Source organism: Clinocottus analis, unplaced genomic scaffold (genome assembly GCF_023055335.1).
Source record: "Clinocottus analis isolate CAN_PGR_092001 unplaced genomic scaffold, fCliAna1.0.p SCAF_24, whole genome shotgun sequence".
Taxonomy (NCBI): Eukaryota; Metazoa; Chordata; class Actinopteri; order Perciformes; family Cottidae; genus Clinocottus; species Clinocottus analis.
The window spans coordinates 4,868,596-4,883,527 of record NW_027175976.1 but is presented as its reverse complement, the minus strand read 5'-3'; the positions used below and the strand labels follow the sequence as shown (position 1 = coordinate 4,883,527).

General features: G+C 47.9%; 1 protein-coding gene across 1 annotated transcript; it reads right to left on the bottom strand.

The window, feature by feature from the left end:
- Nucleotides 1-2,833: 2,833 nt before the first annotated feature.
- LOC137793884 (sodium- and chloride-dependent GABA transporter 2-like) lies at nucleotides 2,834-12,301 on the bottom strand. The gene is made up of 15 exons (XM_068590294.1): nucleotides 12,268-12,301; nucleotides 10,757-11,001; nucleotides 9,877-10,011; nucleotides 8,892-9,032; nucleotides 8,704-8,794; nucleotides 8,456-8,588; nucleotides 7,776-7,910; nucleotides 7,539-7,642; nucleotides 7,012-7,136; nucleotides 6,315-6,427; nucleotides 6,086-6,223; nucleotides 5,894-5,996; nucleotides 3,965-4,065; nucleotides 3,551-3,721; nucleotides 2,834-3,392 (listed from the first exon to the last, which is right to left on the bottom strand). Exons 2-15 carry the CDS (start codon nucleotides 10,968-10,970, stop codon nucleotides 3,267-3,269), a joined length of 1,830 nt encoding a protein of 609 aa, XP_068446395.1. The 5' UTR covers nucleotides 10,971-11,001; nucleotides 12,268-12,301; the 3' UTR covers nucleotides 2,834-3,266.
- Between the last annotated feature and the right edge of the window lie 2,631 nt (nucleotides 12,302-14,932).

The window sequence follows — 14,932 nt, the reverse complement described above, 5'->3', positions numbered from 1 at the left end:
AAAAGTGTGTGTGTGTGTGTGTGTGTGTGTGTGTGTGTGTTTGTGCAGATGTGTGACTGTGCCAGGAACTGCCCTGGGATCTGTTTTGGTTATTAATTGTACCTTTAGGGAAGTGTGGTTGGCGGTGCCAATGGGATGTCATACTTGTGTGCTGAGAGGGACTGAGTCACGCATACCTGACGAGAGGTGAAGTCACAGAGTCACACAGACACACACACACATACTTATATACACACACACACTCCAAAAGTTCCAAGACACTGCTTATTTGCTGAGTCACCTAACAGCTATTACCTCTGCACACCACATAGAGGGGACGCGGGGGGGGGTTTAGTTGTTTGTCGAGAGGGAGGCCTCTCTGTATGGATACACACACACAAACAAACACACCACCCCCACGCACACCAGATATTACGCGTCGCCTCTGCTGCGTCAAACGCCCGTGTCGCCTCCCGCTGCTAATCCAAAGCCCCTTATTATACGACTGAGAGCGGTGTGGGCGCGGCCCGACGCTGGCAGGGACGCGGCCAGGGAGTGGGCGCGAGAGCGCGGGGCGGAAGCGCGTAAGCCTCGCCTGCCCTGCCCCCCACAGCCCAGCCCCCCCGGGGGCCCCCCTCCCCTGCCACGGTCAAACTCTCCGCTGCGGCCCTGCAAGCCGCCATTGAGCATGACAACACTGTGCTCTCATCCGGTATCGAGCCGAGCCTCACGTCCAGATCGACTGTTATGCAACGCGCCTCCCACCGGCCGTCTCTCTTTCTCGCTCTGTCCTCACGTCTCGTCTCCAACTCCACCCCCAGCGGCCGGCTGCAGCTCCTTCGCAGCAAACTGTCAAGTGTATTACCTGCAGTAGAAAAAAAAAGAAAGAAGGGAAAGACAGAGCAAAGCCCCGAGCTGTCTGTGTGTGTGTGTGTGTGTGAGAGAGAGGATGGAGCGATGGCAGGACAGACTTTGGGCACTTGTGTGTGTGTGTAGACGAGCCATATGCATGAGAGTATGTTGAGTTTATCCCCATGCGTGTGCACAGAAAAGGTTTGTTAATGCACGTGGTGAAATGTACTGCAGCTGCAAACTAGTGGCGCTGAGCCCGAGCAAAAAATTAGGCAACTTTCCACAGCATCTTTCAATGCTCCACTGAAACGACGCACACATTTACACACACACACACACACACACACACACACACACGCTCTGGCTCACATCCCTACAATGTCCTCCTGGCCCTCCCTCTTCCTCTCTCCTCTTTGAATCTCACACACGCAGCCCATTGGATCATTTGTAATCCCCATCTTCTAAAAACCGAGATGTTATGCCAAAGCAACCATATGGACATAAACCGCCCCCGTGATCCACACACACACACACACACACACACACACACACACACACACAATTACAAAGTATCCCGGATCACACGTGTAAAGCGGGCTGCATACAGTATTGAGTGTCATCAAAACAAGTTGTGTGTGTGTGTGTGTGTGTAAACCCGCGTGCCGAGCCACGTGTGCGTGTGGGTCCGGCCCACTTCCTACGGTGGCTGTGAGGGGAATCCAATACGGTTAATTGACAGGCGGAGCCTTTTACATAACCACCATGCTCCATCAAAGTGGTGGTGTCATAATCCCTCCCTCCCCCCCCCTGAGCGCTGCAACTCTCCCTCCCTCTCTCGTCTCCATGACTCCCTCTCCTCCTCTGCACACACACACACTCACACACACACATCATCCCTCTGTTGCTCCATCTCTCCCTCCGTCCTTCTCTTCTAAACCCTCCATGGATGTTAAACCAGCGATTCCCATGAGGATGAAAATGCTTCAGTTGAAGGGAACGGCAATCACAGCGCTTGTTCTTGTGCTGGTTGAGCGGCTGATGAAGTGTGTGTGTGTGTGTGTGTGTGTGTGTGTGTGTGTGTGTACACACACCCTCCCCTTTTTCCTCCATCCCTCCTTCATTTCCTCTCTTTGTAGAAACCAGGTGTGTGCTTTGCATCTGTTACCACGGTGCTGGGAAAGAGAAAGCAACATCCTCTGGGCGACAGCTCGCCTCAACAAGGTTTATTCTGTTCTGGGGAACACAAACACACACATACACACACTCACGCGCGCCCACACACACGCGTCGAATCTTACTTTTTTCTTTCGCAAGAAATACAGAGTTGACACAAACTCTTTTACCCACAAATTCTTTTATCCACATTATAAATATCTATTTATGTATAAAAAAAGAAAAAAGAATTATACATAGAGAAAAAAACTACAAATTAAAAGAGGCACGTGTATACACCTGTAAACAGAGATGAGCAGATGGGCTCTACATTATTCTCAGAGGAGCATCCAGTCAAAAACCTGATCCAGGTCTGAATGGCAGTGCAAGGGAAAGACAGCAGGTTCAAGTTTGTTAAAAGAAGCTATTTATCTTTAAACATGTTAAACGCCCCTAATACATTATTCATCCTCCTGGTTCTAAGGTTACAGTTAAAGACACAGTCGAGTAAAATCAAAATGATTCAGACACTATGATGGCGTGTTTCCCAGCTTTGGTACAGTGCAACGAGGTTCTATTCAATTAAGCAAGAAATGCACTTTAAATCTGTGCATTTGTTCACTAAAAAAAACTCCTTTAGATGAGTAAAAAATAGATAAAAACTGTTCCTGCGCATATCAATTATTTTGTCTTGACATCAATCACTTGATGCATTGGCAGTACAACAAAAAAGAGGTTGTATTTTGCAAATACAACTCTGCTGTTACATGGTCTGAGGGTAATGGCGTTTTGAGCCATTCAAGCTCTATGATATGGTGATCACAGAGGGTGAAGCACACACACACACACACACACACACACGCGTCGAGACAAATCACGGTATAAAAACGTGGCCGACTCATGGAGTCATCAGAGCGCAGCGGCAGCCGACACATAGTCAGTAGAGAGTCAATGCGAAGCGAGCGGTGATCTCTCACAGAGAGTAAAGAGGAGGGCCAACTTGCTTAGCAATGCCGGCAAAACAATTAAAATAAATAAAAATAGTGAAAGTCTTTCACCGCGTCCTGAGCCGGAGATGGCTACGAGGGTTATTAACATGATTCACAAGTACAGTGATTCAACTAGTGCATGAAAGAAAAGGCTGTAAGCAGAGCAGCTGAACGAGACCGATGAGCGCTTGAGAGCTTGGTAACTGGAGGAGAGGGGGGGGCGGGGGGGTGCAGTCAGCTCTTGAGGCCGAACTCGCGCCTCCTCCCCGAGGGAGACGGCCTCCCGCGGGGCGATCACCGGGTCACATGATCCTGGGTGATGTCCGTCTGCTCCTTGGGCTTCTCGGTGAGGGGCAGCACGGGGCAGTAGGGGCGCGCCAGTGACGGGCCTTTGGCGGGGGTGCACAGACGTTGGAAGCGCTGTTTGGGGAGAGGGAGGGAGGAGGAAGGGGCAAAAAGAAGTTAGTGGATTGTTTCACATCACAACGTGCTTACCCCTCTTTTCCTCCGGGTGTATGATGCGTCATCAGCGGCACGTGGCGGCAAGGATGAATGAAAAAAGGAGCGCCGGTGGTAACCTGCGGCAGGGTCCCCGGGGTGGTGGCCAGGGCGTAGACGGCCCAGATGGGAAGCAGGGAGACGGAGGAGAACGTGAGGAGCCAGCCCAGCGTGGTGGCCCACACCGGAGCGACCAGGCCTTTCACCAGGTTTAACGGAGACCAGCTCACCAGGGAGAACACGAAGGTAGCCTGCGGGCAGGAACACAGGAGGGCCGGGTCAGAGAGCACACGCCACTTTCGTTTCAAGTCAGCGTTTCACAATTTCCCGCTCGGTCGAAGAGAAAAAACAACTGCGAGACCACGTAGGTCATGAAAGGTGCGACTGATTGACAGGCACGAGGTGGTTTTTTAAATTAAGCGTGGATACTATTTCACAGCAAGCAACGCACACTTAAGGGTGTGAAAGCAGGCCAGCGGGGAGGGGTCACTCACAGTGCACACGGCCGGGGTCAAGTATTTCCAGCACAGCTTGAAGACGGCCAGCGGGCTGTAGCCGGTCATGTCCCTGATGTTGGCGTTGAAGCGATCGGCTCCTGTGGCCAAAACAAGAACAGTTTCACCGGGGGCCGCTCGTGGTTTTGGTCCGACGTCAGAAGGTTCGGCTCACAGAGAACAGTTTTTTTCGCCAATATCCACCACTTAGCGAGGAATGTCCGTACTTGAAATCGAGGCCGTAACCTGATCGTAGGAGCCATTGTAGCGATAGCACACGCTGATAGCTGGAGCAGTGAGTTCTCTTTCTTATAATAGTGTGATTTTATTTACGAAACTGTTGACTCGGAGAGCGCTGCACCAAAAAAAATCCAATGTATCTGGACTGTTGGTCTCGGCACGAATGGCAAAAGAAAACCTTGAAACAGGAAGTGTGTCCAAAAGAGCTCATAGACATTTACCGAAGATCATTTGTGTCAAAATGTTAAAGTTCACATTGAAATTAGCATTTCATTATAGCCTGGTAGTATGACTACTTTAGAGATTATGCTATAGGATTAAATATAGAAAAACATTATGTGTCAGAATGATGGTGAAAACTACAAAAAAAGAAATATACACGTTTCCTGAACAATTCTTACTATTAGACAATAACTAAGAGCTGGCATGGCGAGTAGCACTTCTGCTGCATGTAGCGTTGACTCTGAAGTAGCAGTCGCTTTAAGTTAATGCAGACTTGTACAGTCGTGGATGGGATATGGAAATGTCACAAAAGGACGGTGAAAGTAGGGGTCGCTTTGTCTAAAATAACCCGTGGAGTGAGCTGGAGCCCGCAGCAGAGGAGTGTAAGTGTATGTTAAGAGTGCTTCAAAAACTGTCAAATCCCAGAGTCATAAAGAGGGGGGGGGTGCAGTGGAGTCCTGACCGCGGTGTTACCCAGTCCACTAAAAAAAAACCTCCGCTCCGCTCACCTCCTGCTGGGAGCGCCATAAAAAGCCGGCTTCCTATTCACACACCCAGCGCCCATCGACTTGACTCATTTGCGATGCCACTGCCTCTCATTCTCTCCCCGAACACAACGTGCATTTTTTTGGGGATTTGTCGTGATGTATGCGCGAGGCACCGTCGCACCCTTAAACAAACAATGTTTTTGGAAATGCTCCAGAGCCCCGGGTCTGGCTGGGATAGAGGCTCCCCGGGGTTGCCAGACTGAGACCGAGAGGCGACGGGGCCCGGGGGCTGATTTAGGGCCTGGAGGAGACGGACGGGGGGGCCTGGCGAGGAGCCAATCTCCTTACAACAGTGGGTTGCTGCAGCCATGTTAATATACTGTCTACTGACTCTAAATGGAATGTAGGGAGGGGAGGAAGTGGCCCGTGTGTGTGTTAATCAGATTATAGGAACTACTTTCATTAAGGGAGTGATAAAAAAATAAAGAAATAGTTTAATTCTTGGCACTGCTCTTATATTTCATGGGTGACAGCCATCAAATTGAGATTTATTTAGCCTATTGTCGGACTAATGAGCTTCGACTGAATTTAATTAAATTCAGACATGGATTGAGATGGTAGGACATTTTGTACATATGAAATAAGTCGATGATTAAAAGAGCTAAAACATGTCGTGGGGCTGTCGAGGAGGAGAGAGAAATACAAGGAAAGGAAAGTACAAGGGATTAGAAAAGGAAAGGAAAGTCAAATTGAAAAATAATGAAGGGGAAGGATAGAGGAAAGGAAAGAATGAAAGAAAGTGAGAGGAGAAGAGGAAAAGGAAAGGAGTTAAAAGAATAGTAGAAGGGGGTGAGGAGAAGTGAAAAGAAATGTATGACAGGAAAATAATAGATGGGGAATGGAAGTCAAATAGGAAAAGGAAAGAAGACGAGAGGACAGGAAAGGAGGACAGGAAAGGAAGGCCGATGGAGCCTTGTACCGTAGACCCAGCCGATGGCGACAGACTGGCAGATGGAGAGGAGCAGCAGGCTGGCTCCACTGCAGGAGAAATGGTCGTAGATCTGGAACACGTACAGGCCACCCTGCCGGTGGACACAAACTCCCATCAGTCCTCGTCTACAGCGAAACCAAACGTGGGGAGAGGATCGTGCGCGTCCAGAGAGCGACCTACCGGCGTGACCATGACCAGCCCCACCAGGAAGCAGACGACGCAGACGAACAGCAGCAGCAGCTCTCTGCGGTGGCCTCGGCGGATCAGATGAGGGTACAGGTCCGTCACCGACGTCATCAGGGCCTCCAGGCTCACAAACTGGGTGACGCAAGGGGAGGGGGGGGGCGGGATCAGCGTGTTTTACCCACAATGCATCCATGCTGTCACAAGTTGGTTTGTGTGTGTCTACCTGTGTGTCCAGCCCCAGCATGATGATCATGAGGAAGAAGCAGACGGCCCAGAGCTGGGGGACCGGCATCATGGCGACGGCTCTCGGGAAGGCAATGAAGGCCAGGCCGGGCCCTGAGAGGACGAACACATAAACGTGGGAGTAAATTACATGTTATTCTCACGTAAAATGTCTGAGTCAAGCAGGACGTAACCAAAATATGAATTAAGAAAACGCACGGTCAGCTAAATTGGGTCCTAAATGGGGTGTTGTTGTTCAGAATAAGTTTATAGGTTTAGAGAAAGAGGCAGGCGTTATTTTATATTCATTTATCACAGTCAAGAAATCCCACAAAAGACCAAAACCCTCCCCTTCTATGAAAACTTTACAACTTCCCAACCGTGTCTGTGGCACTCCAAGCTCATTCATTACCATTGAATGTGTAAATCTCTTAAAAACAGGTCACGCATATTTAATATACCTTGAAAAGAAAAAGCTAAAGCAGCTGGACACTTTAGTTTTCAAGCAAACATTGTGCGTGAATTCAACATTTGTCGTACAGATTAATACATTGTGGCGCTTTATGGCACAGAGGAATTGGGCCTTTTTAGGCTTTGGCCTATTTTAGACCATGCCACTTGGCCAGTTTTGGTCCTTCAATGTGATTTAAACAAAGAATTAAACGTCAACACTTCTGCCGTTTACGGCCCAGTTTCACCTGACTGCGCCACGGTGCCGATGTCCACGCCCTGCTCCTCCGCCATGAAGCCCAGCACGGCGAAGATGGCGAAGCCCGCCAGGAAACTGGTGGCGCTGTTCAGGAGGCACAGAAGGAAGGAGTCCCTGGAGGGCCACGAACAAATGAAACACAATTCATTTGGCATTATAGCGAGACACAACCTGAAGAAATACGCATAGAAAAGTGCTCGTCGCAGAATCTCCTGAGGTCTTCATCCTGACATTGACCTCGACTTGTGGAAATCTGGCTTGTTAGTGTCAACACAAGTCAAGAGCTAAGTACTTGGCTCATTCTGTGTGTGTGTGTGTGTGTGTGAGTCCTAGAGTGTGGGAAACATTGCGGCCAGAGCTGTTCTCTAAGGTGCGGCTCTATCAGTGTGTTTTCTCTGTCCATTCCAGCCATTCCTGCTGGGAGCCAGCTGACCAGCCGGGGCTCACATCTTACATTTCAGTGAGTATGGTATGTCTGAAGCCAAGAGGGAGGCGAACGCGACCAAGGGCTCTCACCTATAGCAGTCGTTGTTGTATTTGTTGTAACTGCCGAGGGCTGTGAGACTGCCCAAACCGATTCCATATGAGAAAAACACCTGGGTGCCTGCATCCATCCACACCTGTAGGAAGAGAGGGAAGGTGTTATTCAGAGATTTTCCTTCATGCAAATGACAAAATAGTACCCACACACAAAAAAAAAAAGAGTCTACTTGACGTGCCAAATGATCTCAACGGGGGCATTAATAGTTGTACCTGCGGGTCAGCCAGGCGGGTGTGGTTGGGCTTGAGGTAGTAGAGGATGCCCTGGGTCGCTCCGGGCAGGGTGGCACCGCGCACCAGCAGCACAAACAGCATGACGTAAGGGAAGGTGGCCGTCAGGTACACCACCTAACAGCAGGGACACACGGCGGCCATGTCTTCAGACAGCGCTGACGTACCCCAAGGAGGGAACTCTGGAAAAACCTCATTGACAGCCACAAAACAAACAAAACCGACAAAACTGCTGCGAGCGGCCTGTCCTACGTTGCGTTTGCCAACCAAAACGGGAACAGGAAAAAAAAAAAAATCTATGTTCAGGTTCTGGCTCTGCTGAGACGGCCCTCGAGCGCGGCCATGAGCCCCACGGACGCTGCTGTTTTTCCGACCTTGAGTTTGACGAGTAAAAAGATTCATCTGACACCGAGGGGCCTCCTCTCCGACCAGACGGAGGGAACTTCCCAAAGCGCCCGCTTGTCTATTCGTGGGACAATCGCGCTTCAAGGTGACGCTTCGGGGGATGTTTCTATGATCAGAAAGTGACTTTTTGGGGGGATTTTTATACAATCGTAGATGTGGATATCTTCGGGGAAGTGGAAGGAAGTCGCATGAATCCGTGAGGTATCACCGTTTCCAAACGCCGCCAAAAAACTACGATGACCAACTTCCCCGCTCACCTTTCCGGTGGACTTCACTCCCTTCCAGACACAGAAGTAACAGACGACCCAGACGACGGCGAGGCACAGAGCCAGCTTCCAGCTGATCGGGCCCAGCTCGTCTAAACTGCTGGAGAGACGGAGCACCTCGCGCCTGACACACACACACACACACACACACACACACACACACACACACACAAACACAGCTTTTAATAGACAATCAATACAAATACAAATTGGTGAGCAAACCAAGAAGCTAAACTCACTCCCAGAACTCCATGACAGGGGAGGTGGCGTTCTCCGGCAGGCCGCTCCCATTGGCTGTCGGGTCGCGGTGTTCAAACTGGACACACGCCTCTGCAGGAGAGCGCACAGACGCACGCAAATTAAAGTTTTACCCGGTGGACTCAAAGTGCAACGACGGGCGCTTGCGACACCCTCGGCCCTGACTGACCGGTGTTCCACGTGTTGTTACAGTGCGACCACGGCAGCTCCAGCTGGAAGCTGTAGGACAGGTAGAGGAGAGCCCAGGCCAGGATCACGATGTAGTACACGCAGCCGTGCAGGATCATCACCTGGCTGGCGTAGCCGAGACCTGCAGAGGCGGACGGGAGGAAACTGATGAGAGGATCCGTTTATTCAGACACTCGGCTCGCGGCCCAGGCCAAGCATATCTGCGTTAAGCGGGACTGAGGGTCTCGTGTCGCTCTGATGGCGGCGTATTAAAATGTGCAAACCAGCGAGGGGTAGCTACGCTTCTACAGAAGCTTTTCTCTGTCTGCACGTGCACAGATGTGCACGTGCAGGCCATATGGACCGGGGGGCAGAGCAGCACATATTTGTCATTGAAAAAAAAAACACAAACACACATATGTTGTGTTTACAACGTGTTTCCCAGGTGGTCCAGCTGGCACGCTGCTGGCCTCAGCTGCACCTGCACACCAAACGGACTTGGAGGTGTTTTCTGACCTTTGTCAGATGAGGTTTTGTGCTTGACAGTTGCATTTTTCTTAATAAATAAAAAAGACAAAGAAACCTTTGGTCGCACCAGCACGTGATTCCTTAATATTATCAAAACAGCTATTCATTTACCCTGGTACTGTACTTCAGTATTATTTTCATGCTATTTTCTCCACAACATTCCAGAGGGAAATATGAGTGTTTTTCCCTCATTAGATTCATTCATAGAGAGCATTTGTAATACAATGCATTGTGATACAGCGTTGTATTACACACATATATTAGCTTTACTGCAGCTGGATATATTGATGTGCATCTCACATGTTAATGCATCAGTAATAACCATATATTACAGTATAAAATACCTTCACTAAAGTACCCATTTGCCTTTACAGGGAGTATTGTAAATTGTAAATTGATTGTAAATGACAGTGTCTCCTTTGTCATCCCATAAGTTATGATTGATTTAATAAACCTACCACCAAATAATGGACAGATCGTCCTCCAGGCGCAGACTCCTCCCAGGCTGGTGAACTGTCCCAGTGATGTCTCCATGAGGAACAGGGGAATGCCGCACAACACCAGGAACAACAGGTATGGTATGAAGAACACACCTGCACGTGCACACACACACACACACACACACACACACACACACACACACACACACACACACACACACACACACACACATTACATCACATGTCATTTATCTGACGCTTTCATCCAAAGCGACTTCCAAGAAGTGCATTCAACCGTAAGTACGAAGTGGGAACAACAAGAGTCAAGACGGAACAATTTCTCAAATAAAGTCAAACTACTAAGTGCTATCAGTAAGAGCCATCGAAGTGCTGCCTAAGTGACAGGTCGGTCTGCGGAGACATACAGACACACACACAGACATACACACTAAGTTCTATTCTTGTGAGGACCTTCATTGATTACATTGAAGCCAATATCTGAAATAAAGTTGTCCCCAAATGAAATTGGAACACCAAAACCAAGTAATAACCACTAAATTAACCCTGCTGTACAACTTTATTGATAACATTCAAATCCCGGTCGACAATCGGCCCCGGCAAAAATACTCAAAATCATGTGTAATGCACGGATTTTTTCACACTTTTATCCTTTCATAGCTGTAAAAATACACGCATCCTCCGATCTGACAAAAAACCTTTAAAATGTCATCGTCTAGTTTTAGAGGATGGGAAAAAAGATAAGAGCAGATGTCACTCGGAGAGCCATGTGGCCGGGGGAAAAGAGAGAGAGAGAGAGAGAGAGAGAGAGAGAGAACGACAACTCCTCACAGTTTTAAGCTGAAACTCCCTCTCTTCTTCCCCACCCAACATGCTTTACCTCCTCCGTTCTTGTAGCAGAGGTAGGGGAACCTCCAGACGTTGCCCAGGCCGATGATCTGCCCCGCCACGGCCAGGAGGAACTCGGCCTTGCTCGCCCACTGGCCCCTGGCCTGCAGGCCGTCCTCGGTGGCGACTTTCTTGTTGGGTAGGCTGCCTGGCTTGAGTTTATTCAGCAGCGGGTCCGCTTGCTGTGGAGGTAGCTGGTTGTCCATCACCGCTTCTGGCAGAGACACGCACACACGCCTGAAGAGAGGGAATCACGAGCTTTCAGGAGTAACCACGGCGCGGAGACGTCACTACAGTAATGTAAACAAACACAATCTCTCAAGGAAGTTAACGGACATTGTCGCAACCGTGATTGTGCGACAACAACTCGGGTGTCTTCTGACAGTTGGTTTGGTCTCATTAATATCTCCATGCACATGGGGGTGTGGCCTTTATCTGTACTCTGCAGTCATTCGAGGAACACGTTTGACTATTTTCCGCTTGTGCATCTGGCTGCAAGCCATCACTCTCACGGCACTTGTTATTCGTGGGAAAAAAAAACACATTGACCTTTAGTCATAATAGTTGAAAGTGGCCAATACATGTTGTGTAATTGCTTTTAGCTGCATTGTGGGACACAATGTTAATAATTTTACAAATTTCAGCGTCTGCTGGTATAAGATGAACATGCATTCTTAATTGTAGTTACGTGACTTTCCTTAAGAAAACATTTATTGATAGTCTGGCTTAAACCAGATGCTTATTGATATATTTTTTAGGGATCTTTTATTTGTTGTAGTCCAACTAGTCAGTTAATAGTATTTATGTTCACACTAATGCTCTTATATTTCAATATTAAAAGCAGGGGTTGCTGATGGAATGTCCTATTATTAATAATAACATTATTATGTATTTATTATTGTGAGTCTCTCTCTCTCTCTCTCTCTCTCTCTCTCTCTCTCTCTCTCTCTCTCTCTCTCTCTCTCTCTCTCTCTCTCTCATGTTGTTCATGTGGACACAAAATGCGCTCTGTCCTATTGGAATGTCCTATTATCAATAATAACATAACATGTCCTATTATCAATAATAACATTATTAAGTATTTATTATTGTTATTTATTTTTGAGTATTATTAAGTATTTATTCTCTCTCTCTCTCTCTCTCTCTCTCTCTCTCTCTCTCTCTCTCTCTCTCTCTCTCGCTCTCTTTCTCCCCCCCCCCCCCCCCCCCCCCCCCTCCTCTCTCATGTTGTTCATGTGGACACGCAATGCGCTCTTTCACTTTCACACCAGCAGAAACATAATTATGACGCCATCATCGCAGCACATGGGTTCATTCACCGGCTCCGTTGTCTCCGCGTTGCGGGATACTCGGCATGCAACACCTCCACGGGAGCGGATCCCGCACCGCAGAGGCTCCTTGAAGTCCAAATGAATACAAATGTATGTTTGCGCACTCGCCCTCGCGAGCCGTGTCCGCATGAACGGATACATGACAGATCATTTTGACATTTACGTCGCCTACCTCCGCGTGTCCAGTCCTTCTCAGAGACCGCGACCACCCCCGCCTGCGCGAGGTGAAATGGTTTGTTCTGAGCCAGCACGCGCTGTGAGAGGCTGCGAGGCCGCAATCCTAATTTATAGCGGGGACAGGATTGGGTGCAGCCGGGCGCGTGGATGCTGACCGGTGTTAGTTACTGAATAATAGGTTATGAAATTATTTATTTTTATATCAGCTCCGATATGCACTGAACATATCAGAGATGGACTCGCGAGATAGTGTCGCAGAGGATTATGGTGGGGTTATACTTTATAATTTTAATACGATAGATACGTCGTCTGCACAAAACGGCCACCACATTATTGATTTATTTACAGAGACCCTTTCTTTCTCTTTCCGTTTTATCCTTCACAATAAAAGCCCCAGACACTTACACTGGAACACTGCCTCATAGAGAGCTGTTACAGTGACTATGATATCTTACAATAACATGAGATATCACCCATTATGATGTTTTGACGTTTGCATTGCTACTGAAAATGGAAAGCTGAAATATAATATAATGTACTCTAAATGAGTTGAGGATGGATGGCACTTTCTTTTCTTTATCTCTCATCCTGCTGTTACCTTGGGCTCCTAAATATGAGCAGATCAATTAGAATGGAACTATATTTAAAATGGCCATTCATAAAGATAATCCATCACGTCATCGCTTCCAAGTCAAAGTTAGCAGACGCAATCACGTCTTAGAAAAAGCTGAGGTGCACACTTCGTTTGTCGTTCAAGATCTTCATTCTTTGTTCTTTTTTCATTTGTTTGCAGTGATAAAAATAGGTTTAAACTTGACAAGAACAACAGCCGCCTGCTCCCTGTTGTGGACTCTGCCCTGTCGATGGTCACGATGACCTCTTGCAGCTCTCAGCACCTTTATGGGGCCGTGTCATTGCCTTTGCTCCTTCAGCTGAACATTTATAGCCATAGTAAAAAAAAAAAAAAGTGCAGGCTCCATACAGCACTCTGCTCCAAGGACTTCATTCAGAAATGTACATTCCACTGCGTAGGCATATTAAGTTCTATTAGCGGGTGTATAAATCACATACAGAAGTGTGCATTGTGCTCAGACTTCTGGATGTATACACACTTGCCGTTTCAGCGAGGAGGAACAAAGTCAAAATAGTCTCAAGCAATTACTCGGATTTCAGGGACTTAGGTATTCATTGTATTCTGCCATGTGTGCCTTCTGCCTCTACATCTTAATGCTTCACATTACAGCAGGACTCCACACGTGTCCGCTATTACCATCTGTATTTGCTGCATCAGTTCATCAGGAATAAAAACGCAACCATTGGAACTGCAATTCCGGCTCAGCCTTTACGTAGACGACATATTACTTTACCTTCGACTGCCTTCGGCTCCAAGGTCAAGCTGGTTGCACAAAGCTGGAGAAAAGATTTACAGAGTTCACAAAATTACGCTATTCCTACGCAGCTTAAGTCTGCAATCAACCCCCCAAAAAATCTAAAAGTTTAGGGTTGAGAGTCAGGAAGTGGTAAAAAGTCAAGCAATCGTATACAATGTGCAAATTCCTGAACTACACATGTGAACTCCATTCATATACTCACACAGCATGCATGTCATCTCCCAAAATGCAGGCTCTTTACTTTGCAGGGGCCAAATAAAATACCAGCGTTAAGGGCCCTTCAATACAGTCGCTATTGTTCCATCCTGACAAACCTGTAGCCTCTGGAAATGTGGTGCCGCGGCGTGTAACTCAGACCAGGCATAGCCATGCACAATTACGGCGTGCTTTATGGCTGCTTTTATTGGAGTCTGGCATCCAGGGCAAGGGCAGTGGGTCGCTGATATACAGTGGCGAGCATTGTGAAACTCTTATCCTGTCGTAGTCCTTCAATTACAGTCGCTGCCTTCCGCCCAACGAGTGCCCGTTTTGGGATTAGTCAAGAAGATCATCTGACCAGTGGAAGGTCTTGGTTTGAACATTTGAACTGCGTGATATGATTATCAAGTTACGCCCTTGAGGGAGGTCAGAGGTCAAGGTCAATAGAACGCAGCTGCCCTCGACACCCCGAGCCCATCTATTTGATTACAGTCTGCCAACTATCAGACCAGAAAGGTTAGCGTAATTCAATATTTGGAGGATGATTAAATCTTTTTTTTTCTATGCCCTCGGACCAGACGCTTTAATCTGCTGCCTCGCCCTGCAGGTCAAACACACTAAGATATGTCTGTGGTCCTCTTGCCTTGTTTGAACCTTTTGAAAGAAGAGTTACTGATGTGGTCAACGTCAGACCTCAAGCTCCTTCTCATACTCTAGTTCCCATGTCCTAAATAGGTAAACATTCCTGTGGCTATACCCCCTTCCTCCTCAACCTATGTGAAAAACATACCTTGTAAAAGAGGAGTCTCTTAAATGTAACCTCTGGCCTTAAGTCCACACTGTACAGGACTCCCCTGAGGCTTGTGGTAGGCCAGATATTCAGTGCTGATAATCTTTCCTGGAGACTTTATGGGAATGTTTTGAGGGGCAATTCCCTACATGAGTCTTTTAACCACAGTGGGCAGTCACGTGAAGTGTTAGTGCTGCTTGCAGAGATTTGTGGGGCTTCACTGGACATTTACAGCAATTTATCCAAATCTCAGTATTCCCTCCTAGCCCAATAAAATCCTT

Bases quoted from the DNA above. Each gene is read 5' to 3' on its own strand.
- LOC137793884 (XM_068590294.1), bottom strand. From the start codon at position 10,970: ATGGACAACCAGCTACCTCCACAGCAAGCGGACCCGCTGCTGAATAAA. The intron at 7,137-7,538 runs GTGAGAGCCCTT...GTGGCCCTCCAG, and splicing joins TACAACAACGACTGCTATAG to GGACTCCTTCCTTCTGTGCC. The intron at 3,393-3,550 runs GTTACCACCGGC...CTCCCCAAACAG, and splicing joins CCCCGGGGACCCTGCCGCAG to CGCTTCCAACGTCTGTGCAC.